Source organism: Aedes albopictus, chromosome 1 (assembly GCF_035046485.1).
Source record: "Aedes albopictus strain Foshan chromosome 1, AalbF5, whole genome shotgun sequence".
NCBI lineage: Eukaryota > Metazoa > Arthropoda > Insecta > Diptera > Culicidae > Aedes > Aedes albopictus.
This window is the reverse complement of record NC_085136.1, coordinates 259,624,127-259,641,336: the sequence shown is the minus strand read 5'-3', so window position 1 is coordinate 259,641,336 and position 17,210 is coordinate 259,624,127. Positions and strand designations below refer to the sequence as shown.

The following is a 17,210-nucleotide window of genomic DNA, read 5'->3' as shown; positions in this document are numbered from 1 at the left end:
TACCTCTCAGTAGTTCTTTTCTATATCATGTTTTCTACCATCCATAAACATGGCAGGGTTCAAAATGCACAACAAGGATTATTTTTTTGACTAAACAAAAAAGATGTTTTATGGTCAGTCCGAACATGCTGCGGGGTAATACGAGCACCCCTATGGGGCAAAAATCTTAATATTTTAACAATAAATTGGCCACACAGTGATTGATATAGTAAATCTTATTCATAGCTATGGTATCACGTTCTAAAATGATCAGTTTCTTTTTCTAATATTGAAAAAAAAATGTAGTTATAATAATTTATACAAAATGACCCGAAAAACAATAAACGATTATTAAGTGGCTTATTTTTTAAAATTTACGCAACCAAATAGTTGTAGAGGACACGGAAACTTGTGTTCGACAAAGTTCGGCCCTATTGACTGGATTACAATAATTTCAAAATATCAGGGGTGCTCAACTTGCCCCACTGTAGGGTAATAACTTAAAAATAGAATAAATTTTCATGTTTGTTTTTAGAAAATATTTCCTAATGTTAGTTAAAATGCTTTGCAGTAAGTTAGTAATGTTGGCTGATAACCAGAATTACGGTAAAAAAATATATTGTGACATAAAAACCTTATTTCATTCTGATGATTTCTTTTAAGAAAATGCTCAAAATCCATGCTATTGACTAATTTTCGATATTTTTCAATTAGTTCGTTATGAAGTACCTTATATCAGGTTCACAAACAAGATGAACTTTATTCTAATGGATTATGAAGCTGTTTGGACAAAAATCACCATAAAAGTAGTAAAACAGAGGGGTGCTCATCTTGCCCCGGGTGGCCATCTTGCCCCGTCCTACCCTATTGTCCACTGCAAATAGTTGTTCCTAAAGTCAGTGAAGTGTTGCATGCGAACTTTGCCTTTGGAGGGGCGGCTGTGGAAGCCTTGAAACGTTTTCCGAAAACGTTTCAAAACAAACGGGGCAATACGCCCCATCAACAGAAAAACGTCCAGCCCCGTGATAAAATTGTCCCAGGGGATAATTCCACCACATGCTTATCCTAGGAGGGTCTTTTAACAAGTGTTTAACTGCATAAAAGTGGCGAAATAACACAAGCGGACAGAACCGGCTTTGTTTAAAATGAAGTCAGCTTACAAGAGGTAAAATATTACGCCAAAAGCCTCGATTTCAGACTTTTTGATATTTTTATTGCTTTTCTGCACCAATCAACTAACGGACCAGCTTGATGGCAAATATTCTTCAATATTTAGGATTTCTAATCGATCACGCATGCGAAAAGGGCTTGAATCGCTAGAAAATGAAGTGGGGCGTTTTGCCCCGGTGGGGCGCATTATACCCTTTTACCCTATACGCTGTGCGAGCAGTTTCTGTGCCACGAAGTCATAGCTCTTTTCTCGGCTCATACCTATGTAACCACTAACTGAATAACTTCTTGAGAAGGCGCCTATTCAGCCTTTTCGCAGTTGTCATGAGTGGTTGGATTTAATAAAAAATGTAGGGTATGCGTGCGTGTGCTGTTTTATAACTTGATGGTGGCATGATGGCTCACCTCATGGAGTTCCTTCTGGGATTCCACAAGAATTCTTCCCGGGACTACCCTTGTGGTTTCTCTACAAGTTTGTTCCAGAAATTTCTTCTGGGATTCCGTAAGTTCTTAAGGAGATTCTTCCGGAAGTTTATTTAGGATTCCTTCAGAAGTTCCCTCTAGGGTTTTCCAGGAGTTTTTTTTTTCTGAGGTTTAGAGGTTTCGTCTGGGGTTCCATCAAAAGCTCCTGACAGGATTGTTCCAGAAAGTTCCTCGAGGTTCTTCCAGAGATTGTTGGATTTCTGTAGAAATTAATTCCAAGATTCCTTCAGCATTACTCCTTCTAGGATTACCTTAGTATTGTTTTCCTGAAACTCTTCCAGGTATTCCTTCCATTGTTTCTCGACAAACTTATTCCAGAATCCCTCTAGGATTTATGTAATAATTCAGGAAGCTATAACTAATTGCCCTTTCCTGTGCTTATTCAAGGAAATCCTACAAGAACTATATGAAGACTTCCATAAACAAAATTCATAATAAACCCCAGGAGGATTACCATTACAAACATCTGAAAGAATTCCAGAAGGGTCTGTCGGAATTCCTGACGGAGCTCTTGGTAGAAACCAAAAAAGAGTCCCTAGATGATTCCTGGAAAGAGTTCTCGAAGAAATCCCGGAATCAGTTCTGAAAGAATTCCTAGAAGAAGCTCTAAGGGGAATCCCAGAAGAAGTTCCTGAAAAGTAATTACTGACAGTCACCCAGAAGAAATTCCTGGAGGAATCCCGCAAGGAATTTCCGAAAGAATCCTGGAAAAATCCCAGAAAGATTACCTGGTGAAATTATTGCAGCAATCCCAGAAAAAATACTTGAATCAGAAGTAGCTACCGAAAAAAAAAAACGGAAGAAGTTCCTGGAGGGATCTCGGAGAAGCTTTAAGAGGAATACTGAATGAAGTTCTTGTCAGGGATCTTGTAGGGTTTCTGGAAGGGTTTCAGAAGGAATTCCTGAATAATTCCCAGAACATACTCCAGGAAGAATCTCGTATGAAATTCCAGGAATAAATCCTTACGGATTGTTGCAAGGAGTTTTTGAAGGAATCTCGGTAAGAATTTCTGATACAATTTCCGAAAGAACTCCTAAAGAAATTCTGGATGAAGTTGCTAGAATTTCCAGGATTACCATCAGGAAGCCCAAAAAATAAATCCACAGACATCCTAAAAGAAACTATTCAGAGAATCTCGGATGAAATTCCTGGAGGATTCCGGGGCCTCCTTGAGAAATTCTGGAAGAAATCCCTTGAAGTCCGAAACGTAAACAAGAAGGTCACAAAACGTCAAAAATTTAGAAAACAATTCTTTAGCAACCGCGGCTTGCATTGCCCTATAGGCTGTACCAATTCAGTTGTTTCTGGGGGAACCCAAATCGTGTGATTCGGGGATAGACATTTCGCTTTCTCGCTTGATTTAGGCATTTCTTCAAGTTTCAAGTTTCTTTCAGTTCCTCTAGGTGTTGGTTCCGAGATTTCTCCAGGAATTCTTTCTGGGATTCCTTAGGGATTCTTCCAGGAGTTTTTCTGCGATTCCTAATAAGATTCCAGGGTCTCTTTCAGAGATTTCTTCCGAAACTTCACCAAGAATTGCTTCTGTAATACTTTCAGGACTTCCAGGATTTCTTCGGGAATTTCTTCCAGAATACCTGCAGGAATTTCATTCCGGTATTTCTCCACGAATTCATTCCAAGATTCCTCCAGAAATTCATTCCGAGATTCCTACAGGAATTCTTTCTAAGATTCATCAAGTAATTTTTCCTTGAATTCCTCCAAGAGTCCCGGGATTCCTCCAAGATCTCCGCGATACCTCTAGGAATGCCTTCTAGTAAAAAACTTAAACTCTTGGAGGAGTCCTAGAAGGAGCAATGTTCAGAAGATTTTGAAAATATCACGGCAATGGATAATGTAGGAGAAAATACATCTAGCATGTTTCTATAACAAGATGTAACTGATCTAGATCGATTTAGTTATATCTAGACCAGTTTGGATGGTTCTAAAAGATAACTCAAATAAAATCAATATAAAATCCCAGAGACGAGATGCCTCTACGAAGCATCCCCAGAGAACAAGAAGATTTTTCCAATAAAGATAGGATCCCAAACATGCAAAATTACGTAATTAATAAACGGACCCTTAGACCACATGTCATTTTTTGGCAATCCTGACGTTCAAGAAATAACATTCTTTGATTTGACAATGAAATTTGAAAAAAAAATATTTTTGATTCGATAGTACGTACGTTTTGATATGAGCCACGTGCAGTGTTTCCGGGGTAACCCGCCGGGTCATTACGCCTTAGAGTACCAGCGAGAAGGTAAAATGGAACCGCAAGGATACCGGAGAGGTGGACAACAAGCACCGGCGAAGACGAATCCGATATGCCGACGTGCATTCCGTACTTGGAAGGGAAACATCAACGTCAACCATTCAGATTCAAAGTGGCCAGGGCAGCAGATGTGCTGGAACTCGTTCACAGTCGCTCGTCCATCGTCGCTTTGATCAGTTTAATGATCTTTCTGGAGAATCCGTTCTCGTCCATGATTTTCCATAGTTCTCTGCGGTCGTTACCATCGCATACCACCGACTTGACGTCGCGTCGTTGAACAGGTGGGGCGTTGGGACCTGGTATTCGCGACATTTCTGGACGATTTGTCGCACAGTGATGATCTGATCCGTTTGACCAAAATTTGACCGTAATGTCAACATTGGCGAAACAAAGAAGTTGTCTCTACGCTGTAGAATTTGTAGTTCAGTCTTTGCTTTTTCATGACCATTTATGACATGAATAATTATTAGGCCAGTACACAGGATGAAGCATTTGACCAAAAAGAAACCAATGCTCTAACATCTTGTTTGTTTCATTAGTGTCAAACAGATGTTTTTTTCTTGAGTTCATTTGTCAAATATCTGATCCTGTGTAATTAAAACCTTACGTTTGAATGAACACCTTTTTCATTCCTGTTCGGGTCCATCACTGTGGCCAGTACTATTGTGAAATTGCCCGTATCCGTATTAGTGTATGTTGCATTACTCCATTGCAAATTAAGGGCAAAAATATAGATTTTGCTACAGTCTTCGTTTTGTTTTCTTAGAACCTTCAGAAGCTATTACATTTGATAATAAGGTCGCACTATTTTCAAGGAATCCTCGAATGATTTCCAAAAGTAATCCAGGAGGAACCTTAAAGAATCTCCTGGAAGAATCCATGAAGAAACTGCTGGAACAATCCTTGCAAGAACTGCTGTATGAAACCCTTAAGGAACTTCTGCTGAAATCACTGATATGTAGTTCAACAATCTCTCTTAGAGAGATAACTGGAAAAAAACTTATGGAGAATTCCCCAAAAGAATTAAAGCAGGAATCCCCGGAGGAATTTGAGAAGGAATCACCAATGGAATTTTGGGAGTATACCTGGAAGGAGTTCCAGGAGGAATGCTCGTAGCAATTCCATGAGGGAGCCCTGAAAGAATTCCAGAAGAAATTCCCGCAAAATTTGCATAAGGAAATCCCGAAAGATTTCCAGAACGAATTCCAAGCAAATTCCAGCAGTAATCCCCAAAGAAATCCCAACAGGAATTCCCAAAGGGTTTCCAGAAAGAATCCTCGGAAGTATTCCAGTGGGAATTTCAAAGTGAATTCGAAAAAGAATCCCTAAAGGATTTCTAAGAGGAGTCAACGAAAAATATCCAAGAGGAATCTCTGAAGTAATTCCAAAGGAAATCCCTGAGGGATTTCTAGGAGGAATTGCCGAAAGAATTCCAAGAGGAAACCTCGAAGGAATTCTAGGAGAAATCTCCGAAGAAATTTGAAGTGAAACCCCAAAAGGAATTCTAGGAGGAAACCTCAAAGCAATTCCAGGAGAAATCTCTGGAAAAAATCAGGAAGAATCCTCGTTAAAGTCCAGGAGGAATCCCTGAAAAAAGTGCAGGAGGAATCCCCGGAGAAATTTTAGGAGGAATCCTCGAAGAAAATTCAGGAGAAATCCTCGAAGAAATTCCAGAAGGAATGGCAGGAGAAATCTCCAAACGAAGTCCAGGAGGTATACCCGACAGAATTCCAGAAGAAATTCCTACAGGAATCCCAGGGGGAACCCATTTAAGGAATTTCTAGAGGAATCTCCGAAGGAACTCCAAGCGGAATCCTCGAAGGAGTTTCAAGAGGAAATCCCGAAGGAAGTACAGGAGGAATCCCTGAAGAAAGAACTCTGTGAAGAATTCCCGCAGGAATTCCAAGAGAAAATCCAGAAAGAATACCTGCGCGTATGTCAAAGGAGTCCAAGCAGTACATCAAAGAAATTCCAGCAAAAATCCTTAAAATAATTTCAGTGGGAATTTCAAGGAGGATTCAAGAAATAATCCACAAAGAATTATGAGGACGAACCAACGAAATATACCCAAGAGGAATCTCTGAATAAATTCCGGGAGAAATTCCTAAAAAAAATCTTAAAGGACCGAAGGAATTCCAAGATGAATCCCCGTAAAAAATCCAGGGGAACTCAGAAAGAAGGAATCCCGAAGGATAGGAGGACTCACCGAAAGAAACCCCGAAGAAATTCTAGGAGGAATTCCATGAGGAATCTCCGAAGAATTTGGAAGTGAAAGCTCCAAAGGATTTCCAAGAGGAAACTTTGAAGAAATTACAGGAGAAATCCCAGAAGCAACTCTAGGAAGAATCTCTGTAGGAATTCTAGGAGGAATCCCCGAAGGTTTTCAAACCGAAATCCTCGTTGGATTTCCAAGAGGAATCCCCATAGGAACTCCAGGAGTAATTTCTGATGAAATTTCTGAAGGAATCCCGAAGGAACTTTAGAAGGAATCTCCAAATTAATTCCAGGAGGAATCCCGAATGAATTTTAGAAGAAATGATCGAAGGAATTCCAGGAGGACTGCTGGAGGAATTCCATGAGGAAATCCAGGAGGAATTTCCGAAGGAGTTCTAAGAGAAATTATCAAAGAAATTCCAGGAGGAAACCCTGGAGAAATTCCAGGGGAACTCCAAGACGGAGTATCAAATGAAAACTCTGAAAGAAAATCTGGTGGAATCCATGATGTAAGTCTAGGACGAATCCTCGAAGGATTTCCAGAAGAAATCTCCAAAGGAATTTCAGGAAGATTTCCTGAAGGAACTCTAGGAGAAGGAATCCTTGAAGGAAGTCAAGGAAGAAACCCTGAAGGAAATCTAAGAAGAATCCCCGTAGGAATTCCAAGAGGAATCTTCGAAATAATTCCAGGAGGAATTTCCGAATGATTTCTTCGAAGAATCTCCAAATAAATTCCAGGAGGAATTCCCGTAGGAATTTCAGGAGGAATGCTCGGAGGTAGTCCATGTGGAACCCCTGAAGTAAGTACAAGAGGAATCCCCGAAGAAATTACAGGGAAAATTGCTGCAGGAATGCCAGGGGGAATCCCTGAAAGAATTCCGGTAGCAATTCCAGAAGGAAATGCTTGAAGGATTCTTGTAGAAACTCCATGAGAGATCCCTAAATAATATCCTGGAGATATGCCTGATTATATTCCTAAGGAAATTCTCGAAGGAACTTTAACAAGATTCCCTGAAAGAACTCCTGTAAGAAATCTCTGATATAACTCCTGGTGCATTCGTAAGTCCTCCTGGAAAAATCTCAGAAAGAATCCCAAGAGCGATCCCTTGAAGAACTCATGGATGAATTCCTAAATGAACTTCTCGAGGAATCCCCTAAGGTTATCCTGAAGGATTCTGAATGAACTTCTGAAGGAATCCCTGAAGAAATTCAGGAGGAATCTCTCAAGAAACATCTTCATGAATCCCGGAAACTCCTGGAGGAATCTATGAAGGAACTATTGGACTTATTTCTGTAAGAACTCCTGTATGAATGTCTAAAAAAGCTTAATAAAATAGCTGTATTCGAATTTTGTCAAGACTAGATTTCGAATGTCAAGACTAGATAAGCTATTTCAAAGTTAAATTCTATCGCAGTCGAATCCAAAAATCGTGAATTGCTGTTCGACAGACCAACACTGGACGAAAAATCAGCAATATTTGAGTCTCTGAGGAAGGTACCAAATGTAACCGAAACGTCGGACAAGATTTAATAATAGCTGTATTTGAAATTTATCAAGACTGGAAAAGGCATTACAACGTAAAATTTCTAAAGGATCTTCAAAAGGAATCCCTGCAGGAACTCCTAGACTATGTCTAGGACCTTCTTCCTGAATGAATTTCTAACGGAACTCTTGATCTATGAATCTCCTGAAAGAATCTCTGAAGAGACTTCTGAAAGAATACCCGAGCGAACTTCTGTTGAAATAGCTTAAAGAACCTCTGAAGGAATTCCTAATGAACACCTGGAGGCATTCCTGAATCCTCCTGCAATTGTTGAGGAGATCCCTGAAGGAACTCCTGAAGAGGTCACCGAATGAACTTCTGGAGCATTCCTTGAAAGAACTACTGTACTGCATGGATCCTTGAAAATGCCCATGAATTAACCTATGGAGGAACTTCTGTAGGAATATCTGAAGGAACTCCTAGATAAATCCCCAAAAGAACTCCTGAAAGAATTTTTGAAAAATTTCCATGAGGCATACCGAGAGGAATCCCTGAAGGAATTTCAGGAGGGATTGTTGAAAAATTTCCAGGAAAGATTTCCTGAAGGAACCCTTGATGGAACTCCTGGAGTGATTTCTGAAGAACACAGAACGCCAGGAGAAACCCGTTGTTGGAATTCTAGAGGAATTCTTGAGAGATCTCCTGGAGGAAACTCTGAAGAAACTATTGGACTAATTACTGAAGAAACTCCTGTATGTATTCCTGAAGGAATTTCCGAAGATATCCCTGATGAAACTCTCTGGCTAATCTCTGAAAGACCTCCTATTGGATCCCCTGATGAATCTTCTGGATGAATCTCGGATGTATTTCTAGGAGGAATCCCTGAAACCTCCCGAAAAAAAATCTGATCGTACTCCTGTCGAGATCTTTTTGATCTTCTAAAAAAAAAGTATGTAAAAACTCCTAGAGGCATCCCTGAATCTCTGAAGGAACCACTGGAGACATCTTTGAAGAAACTCCTGAAGAGATCTCTAAAGGAACTTCTGAAGAATTCTTTGATTGGAATATTAGAGAAATCTTCGAAAGAGTTTTAGTATTTTATCTCAACTTAATGTAAACAACATTTTGTTCGTGCACTAATCATTGGCGTGAAAAATTAAAATCGGCGGCGTGACAAACATCGGCGTATGGCACGCCGCTGATATCACGGTCGGCGTCAGCGTGGGGCAAAAAGTGTCGGCGGCGGCGGCGTGGCGCGGCGGCGCACAGGTCTAATTCCGCATCCGATTGCCCACAGAAGGAGGCACTGGTCGTCACAAGCAGGCGGCGTTACTGGCACTGCATAGCAAGCATTGCACTGCAAGCCGGTGCAACAGACGTAGAGCTGAATTCTGGATTCTGGAGCAGGACGCCATATGTGTCGATCACACTCGTGGCCGAGAAGTCGTCTGAATTCATCTACATGGCCAAAGCAGCGAAGATTCCAGCCGACGTAAGCAGTTTTCGGTCCTCGTTTCAATTTGCAATCTTTCATACAACACAACAGTGTTCATAAATCTTGCCGGGACATGGTGATGGACTCTTATGTTTGCTTTTCTACTACAGTTGTGAAGTAACGAGTAGGGTTCAACACCCGGGGTGCGATTGACACTAATCCCGGTCAATTTGTCAGCAACTTGCTGTATTCTAAAACGTTCAAAGTTAGTCCATAGTTTTTCACAAAAATAGATAAAACGCTTGTTACTTGCTGAAACAGAATATCATAGTTTATTTTTCTTCAATTTTTTCATCAGGATATCATACAATAAATCACATTTTTTTTCCTAATCGAAATTAAACGTCGAATCCCTATCTATGGTCGGATTGTAAACCATTTTTTTACCGATTACCGTCGCTCAAATTCATCAGTTCGATTTCGTTTTCAGCAGCAATCGATTGCGAACTTGCTACATATGTACAAAATATGTTCTACTCTAAGAGAAAAACGACCATTTTTTTGCAATGCTTAGCTCTGTCTCATCCTATGGATTGCAACAATTTAGAGAATTTAAAATAATTACAATAATATACAGAGGGGATTTTTTATTTGTTTAGTTACGTCTAATTTGTGTTTCTATTCATAATTTGTTAAACCTAGGATTTTTTGATGATTTACATGCATTCGTGCATTTCACGTGAGGAGTCGTATATCGTTATCTATATGGCATTACCGCAGTACTGTGCTGTCATCGGCAATTATTGAAGCACCGAGCATTGTTCCCACATTCACGTACATGTGGCGCCCTTGGGTGAAGGAGACGATCGCTAGCGAGAGGCCTAGGCTCTCGCAAGATTCCCGAACAGCTAGACAAAACTGTACTCTCAACAAAAACAAAGAAATTTAACAGGTGGGAGACTAACTTGAGTCGAAGATTTCGGGAGATTGCCCCTTGCACTCTCTGTCTAGTGTTCCAGGTACACGGTCATGACCCCCATCAGTCCGATTCCCAACAGAAGTGCGGCAAACTGCTTGATCGACTCGCGAGGTTCATCTTCGCTCAGCAGATCCGGCAGCACCGTAACCAGGGCAATGTGCAGAAAGCCTCCCGCCGTGAAGGGCATGATCCACGAGGTACGCGCTTCCATAGCCGTGGTTGCCCCACTGCCTCCAATGGCCACCAACGCTCCGATGAGACCAGCTCCGGCCGTCAGTAGCTGTGCCTTGGCGGCATCCCACCGGCTGAATCCGGATCGCAGCAGGATGGCAAAGTCACCCACTTCGTGCGGGATTTCATGCACTGTAAAACAAAAGTCATGAATATATGGAGTCGAAGGATCCGATAGGATTTTTCTAGTTGCACCGAACTACTTACGCAGAATGGCAAACGTGGCCAGCACTCCGTGCCGGAAGGACACCAGAAACGACCCCGCCACCGCCAACCCGTGGGTAAAATTGTCGATCGAATTGGCCAGCAGGTTCAGATAGCCAGCCACCTTCTTCGCGGGTTCCTTCTTCTCCTCTGTCGCTTTCCCCGCCAGGAAGCACCCATTCGGCACGTCCTCGATATCACAGGCACCGCCAGTCTGACCACAGGTCCCAACGAACCCCTCTGGTAGTTTACCTCCGCTCTTTCGCAGCAAACAGGTGGCAATTTCAACGCACTTTGGCTGGGGATTGTTTTCGTCGGCATTCGTGTATCCGGAAAAGATCTTCTCCACAATGGTAAAGATAAGTACGCCGCCAAGCACCCAGAGGCCACTCCGCATCGATGGATGATCGTCTGGAATGGGAAAATGGGATGATTAGGATTAGGTATTTGTCAGTTTGTAGTTTTTTTTTTTAGAGTGACCAGCAGGAGCTGCAGGACAGCTAATAGCAAAGCCTGGACCATTTCCTTACTTTTCCCCTACTAGGACCAATACTAACGATGGACTAAACGATGTCGTCAACTTGGGCAAAGTGTCTAGTAATTAGTATATGGTCGCGTACTAGACCGGTGCTACGACGCGTTCTACTCTACTAGCCCCCGGCGGTGGGTCTAGTCTACTCCGTCAGAGAGTTCCCCGACAAAGGAATGTCTCCCGAAACCGATCGTTGTTCCTCCCGCCAGCTTAGCTGTAGTACAACCATGATCTGAACTACAACAGTCCTGTTAACCATGTTCCACTTTTCTTCGTCGCTGCGACGATATTTTCCACATTTACGTCGACGTCGACTATTGCTGCCATTTCTCCTCGCGGATGCGCGAACCTTGAACAACTGAAGATGACGTGCTCCGGTGTTTTTTCTGTATCCCGACACTCAGGATATATCGGTGAACTGGCATGACCGAATCTGTTCAAGTGCTGCTTAAAGCATCCATGACCAGACAGAAATTATGTCATGTGGAAGTTAACTTCCCCGTGTGCTCTGATGATCCACATCGACAGGTTGGGAATTAGACGATGGGTCCACCTGCCATTCGCAGCGTTATCCCACTGCTGCTGCCACTTGTGTAGTGTGCTGGTTCGCGCTCTCTTCCGAACTTCTCTTGTGCCTCGATCCCTGTAGCATTCGCTATCTTCTTCGAGTAGAAGGCAGATAGGCGTCTGACGAGATGGTTCGATACGCACTCGACACGCGCATCGCCATCAGCCTGGACGTACGGTTCACTTGGGCGCGGTTTCTTCCAGTCCACAGTGGTCCGAATCCACGTTTTAGCAGGAAAAAAATCCGTATCTCTGTTTTCGTTAATTTTAGGCGTTCGGTGTCTTCAGAGAAGTTGTTTGGATTTGTTTGCTGCATCTTTTACAAAAATTTTTGATTAGGGTGGTCCTCGTATTAACTCAAATCTGGAATAGAACTTTTTAATTTTAAGTCATACGCGATCGAGTTCTTCAGCAAAGTTGTAGGCAATGCTATTCCGAGCAATTTTGCCGAATATGCCGTTTATCTAGCTCTTAATTTGAACATAGTAGGTCAATTTTAAGTTTTGACTTAGGGTGAGCCCCCCAAAAATGGTTTTTTCGCAATAACTTTTTTATTTGATTTTTTTCGAAGATGTGAGCTTCGGAGCATTTGAAGAGCAAGTAATAACGCATATTTGTTCTGAACATTGCATGTTGCTAGGTCTTGTCATTCAAATGTTATGGGCAATTTTGACTTAAAAACAACGATGTCTTAAAATGCTTATATCTCATGGAGCTAGTAAAATAAAAAAAGTTCTTTAAGCGGCATTTGGAAGGTCATACATAAAGCCAAATTACAAGCAAAAGCAAATTACAAGAACGTTATTTTTTAAATTGGAATAAATCGACTCCAAAAATCCCCTTAAAAAAATCGAAAAACTACATATAACTTCCGTTCCGTTCTGATTTCCTAGAAAAACATAGCATGTACCCCTAAGAATCTAATTATCAATTTCAAGCTTTTGTTTCGCGTTTTACAAAAAACTCGTGCACGGAAAACTTGTAGGAATGGTAAAAACCTACATTTTTTCCGAAGACAGTTTGACTCTATCTTTAAAATTGTATGAGTTATAAGTAGTTTTTTCAATTTTTGAGTGGGATTTTTGGAGTCGATTTATTCCAAGTTAAAAAATAACGTTCTCGTAATTTTTGCTCCAAATTTGGCTTTATATGTTACCTTCCAAATGCCGCTTAAAGAACTTTTTTTATTTTACCAGCTCCATGAGATATAAACATTTTAAGACATCGTTGTTTTTAAGTCAAAATTGCCCATAACATTTGAATGACAAGACCTAGCAACATGCAATGTTCAGAACAAATATGCGTCATTACTTGTTATTTAAATGCTCCGAAGCTCACATCTTCGAAAAAAATCATATAAAAAAGTTATTGCAAAAAACCCGTTTTTAAGGGGCTCACCCTAAGTCAAAACTTAAAATTGACCTACTATGTTCAAATTAAGAGCTAGATAAACGGCATATTCGGCAAAATTGCTCGGAATAGCATTGCCTACAACTTTGCTGAAGAACTCGATCGCGTATGACTTAAAATTAAAAAGTTCTATTCCAGATTTGAGTTAATACGAGGACCATCCTAATCAAAAAATTTTGTAAAAGATGCAGCAAACAAATTCAAACAACTTCTCTGAAAACACCAAACGCCTAAAATTAACGAAAACAGAGATACGGATTTTTTTCCTGCTAAAACGTGGATTCGGACCATTGTGCAGTCTTTCATGTCGCCGACCACACTGGGGCTGCGATCTGACGATGGATGATGATTAGGTTGTCCCAAAATTGCACATGGTCGAAAAGCTTGGAGGCTCACCCTGCAAATGATGGCCAAGGGTGTTAGAAACAAACTTTTGTATGACGGCAACTTTCAGAAATGACGTTTAGAGGTCGCCCAGGCGAGATTTTTGAAAAATGGCCATTTTTCGTAATAAATTTTATACAAATATTTTTTACCGTACAAAAATTGGCAAAACAGGCTATTTTTATATTTTTTACAGCTTGATATGGATCCAAACTACTTGGGAAATAGTAGTTTACGCAACAAGGTGCAGAATGAAGATTTTTACAGCACGAGTCGTACATTTATCCAACGAGGCTTGCCGAGTTGGATAATTACGACGAGTGCTGTAAAAATCGAGTTCTGCACCGAGTTGTGTACAACGTTTTTTGCACCTTCATAAATTACCACTTGAGGATAGTTTTTAACTAAACTTTTTCATCAGACTGCTCACTGATGTTCATAGCCATGATTAACCCTAAAAGGGATACCTGGGGTCCATTTGGACCCCAGGCGCTTTCAGAGCTCGTCTTTGATGGAACACACTCAGCGAGGTGGCGAAACTGAGGCCATGAAGGTATCCCTTTTAGGGTTAATGAAGTCTGATCATAGCAGGGTAGGGTATTGGTTCCCTTATAAAACATGTGGCTCCCATTTTCATCCTACGAAAAATAAAGGATTGAAGCGCTGTTTGTTTTGTTTCTTATTTTTGTATTTTTTGATAGAAGTGAGCACCCATGAAAACAAAAAGAACGGAATCAATCGGTGCCGTGATCGCTTGTTTTCGAATAGGATGAATATGGGAGCATGAGATTACTGATGGCACACATACCCTATACTGTGCAGTTGTCACAACCTGCGTCCAGAAAGCATCAATAAGTTGATCAAAACTGAGAACAGTGCTGTAATGGTTCATTACGCAACGCAAATCAGTGCTGTAATGAACCATTACAGCACTGTTAATTTGGTGTGGGAAAGTAGGCATTTTCCCGTCAGATTTGCGTGAGGTAAAATGGCCTATTACGATGAGAAGTTGCAAAAAATAATTAACGACATGTTTCGCAGGTAACTTTTTGATACTGAATTTTTGAATTTACTAAAATTTGTCAATTTTTGATATACTGTGCCTTTTACCCATCATAAAAAGTATCTGAACCTAATGCTAATTTAAAAAAAAATTCCATAAAAACATAGGAAATTTTATGAGGAAAAACTTTGCCGAAGACAGCATTGCGTTTTTTCCATCCGTTTTAGAGTTATTCACGATTTACTATTTGGTGAAAGACGGGCTTGGTGGTCTAGTGGCTACCGCTTCTGATTCGTATGCAGAAGGTCATGGGTTCAATCCCTGGCCCGTCCCTTTTCATCCTACTTTGTATCTTTCTATCCACTTCCTCTCACTCTCTCTCTCTCTCTCTCTCTCTTCTCTACATATACAACTCATGTATATTCATATGTTCATAGCCATCGCTAGAACCAGAAACGAATTGGAAAAAAGTCGTTTCCCTCCCTTCCAATTTCCACTCACAGCACAGTGTATATATAACGCCTACAAGTTATGCAACCAAAGCGTGCTGTGCCGCTTGACCTTATTCACCTCATTCACCACACAATCTATCACCTTACGAACACTATAAATGATCCCCTATCCATGGATCGCATCACCGACCCAACGGTGACTCCCAGATCTCCCATCCTTTCCGTCTAACAAATACCCCAGTCCGTGCTGGTTGTGGGGATGCAGAGGTGATCTCGGTCTTTAGTAGCAACAACCAGCACACTCTAACATTCCTTTCCCTTCCCAACTGACTATAGGAACGTGGCCGGCGCCGGTATTGATACAAAATGTATGAGCTGCTAGAATTGCACTTTGAGAATAAATGGAGTGTCCCAGCCCTTAAGGACTGTTCATTAAAGAAAGTGGACATCTGTTTACCAATAGTTTAGAGTTAAAACTAAACAAAAAAAATGTGAATTTTTGCTCAGTGTGTAAAATCATTGTTCACTTCGGCAACACACTCAAAAAAAACGGAAAAAAAAGTAAGAAATTTCGAGCGATAGGTCGTATTAGCTTTGAGACTAGCAGATTAATTCTGCACAAATGGTGTTCCAAAAAGTTGTCGTTTCGAGAATTGGCTTACTAATACACTTCCGGGACCGCAATGTTTTAACGCTAAGCAGGGGACAGATTTGCCGGATGATGTAGGGTACATCAGAACTGAAAAATTTTGGAAAAAGTTTTTGGTGCAGAAAGGAATGCATCAAAAAACGACTTCTACCCATCTACCGAAAACATACGGATCCTCTTTTGTTTTAGGCGGATCTGGCATCCACATATTACGCTTCTTCTACACTAGAGATGCTCATGACGGAAAAAGTCGATTTTGACGAAAAATGGCAAAATCCACAAAACTTCTCTGAACAGCGTCATGTGGAAAAATACCGGACAATAATTAAGCGGCATCTCAAGAAAGATGGAAGAGAAGCAAGCTCTGTTGATTTTGTCTGCGGCACAACGAAAAGTTACGGAGAAAGTTGTGCAGAATCTTATGGGAGGTATCAAGAGGAAAGTCCGAGCGTTCTTCCGAAAAGCGAAGTAAATGTTCAAACTCACGTGAATTCGGCCACATGTATGTTAATTGTCATTTATAAAAAATAAACTTTTGAATTTGTTCGAAAATACATATTTTCTATTGAAAAGCAGGTGTCCACTTTCTTTAATGAACAGTCCTTATTCATTTGGATCTCAGTGCAATTGGTACCAGCTCAGATCAATAACGGAGTAGCAACCATTGACATGTATAGTCAGATTTGATCGTTATTTGAGCGTTATTCACGATTTACTATTTGGTGAAATTGGGATTTTTAGGTATTTAAAAAAAATCACAATAGAACTGCCCAAAAAGTTTTGGCATACAAAGTAAAAAATCACGTATGCTCATCAAGTTTTTGTTTTGATTGTGTTTAGGAATTATGGTGGCATCATTTATTGAATTTTTGTTTCCGTTGACAAATCCATTTTCTTTGATAAAGGTACCTACTAGCGAGAAACTTTATCATTAGGTACCATTTTAAGATGCCTAAGGTGGTACATTCCGCCAAACATGCCGATTTTATTTTTCAATCGTTCAAAAACATGAATAAAACGTTCTAGTAGTTCTTATAATTTTGATCAACATATAGGACTATAAAAATGACGTCATTTGTTTATATCCAAAACTGTTGTTTACCAATAATAGCCTACCTTGTCTTATTGTATGCCGTGTATGTGTTATGGAAATCAAATTGTTCTAACCTTGTATAACATTACGTCAACTCACTGGTTCATCTCATCCCACCCGCTTCAATTTGCCTCGGTGTATCTTATTTTCGGTGTTGATAAGATAGTTCAAGTCAGTAAATGTCAAAAAAGACATGCTCTGTTTTTTAGAATGTCTGGAATTGGAATAAATATTGGTATTCTTACGTGAGATGTTCGTAATCGCGATTTCAATTTGGTATGGATCAACGTATTCATCGTTATTCACTTTGCCACTGTTTCCTGGGATGTTTCACTGGTCAAGGACTCATACGTCTTCGTGTAGAAAAATAATTGAGAATATCGACAAGAAAGTAAGATAAACGCAAAAATATAGCTCAACATTTTGTGGAGAATATCCTTAAAAATCAATAGGCTTTACGAAGCTTGTCAAAAGAGCTAGCTTTTTTTCAATCTTTGCTAGTTAATTTCTATATGGAGGGATAGAATAACAAAAAACAAAAATCAATTAATGATGTCACCATAATTCCATAACACAATCAAGACAAAAACTTGTTGAGCATACGTGATTTTTTCGAAGGCTTTACGGGGCCAATAGAACCATTTTTCATTTTGAATTAGACAGACTAA

The 17,210-nt window shown here is 40.4% G+C and overlaps 1 protein-coding gene across 2 annotated transcripts in view; it reads right to left on the bottom strand.

Moving 5' to 3' along the window:
* Nucleotides 1-9,340: 9,340 nt before the first annotated feature.
* The window catches only part of LOC115259484 (zinc transporter ZIP13 homolog), a 64,615-nt gene continuing 56,745 nt past the window's right edge, over nt 9,341-17,210 (bottom strand). For both annotated transcript variants that reach the window (XM_029860083.2, XM_029860084.2), the window contains 2 exons: nt 10,456-10,863; nt 9,341-10,380 (listed from right to left, as the gene is read on the bottom strand). In XM_029860083.2, the coding sequence (XP_029715943.1) occupies nt 10,046-10,380; nt 10,456-10,863 (743 nt within the window). In that variant the 3' untranslated portion in view covers nt 9,341-10,045. The remainder of the gene's footprint in view (nt 10,381-10,455; nt 10,864-17,210) is intronic.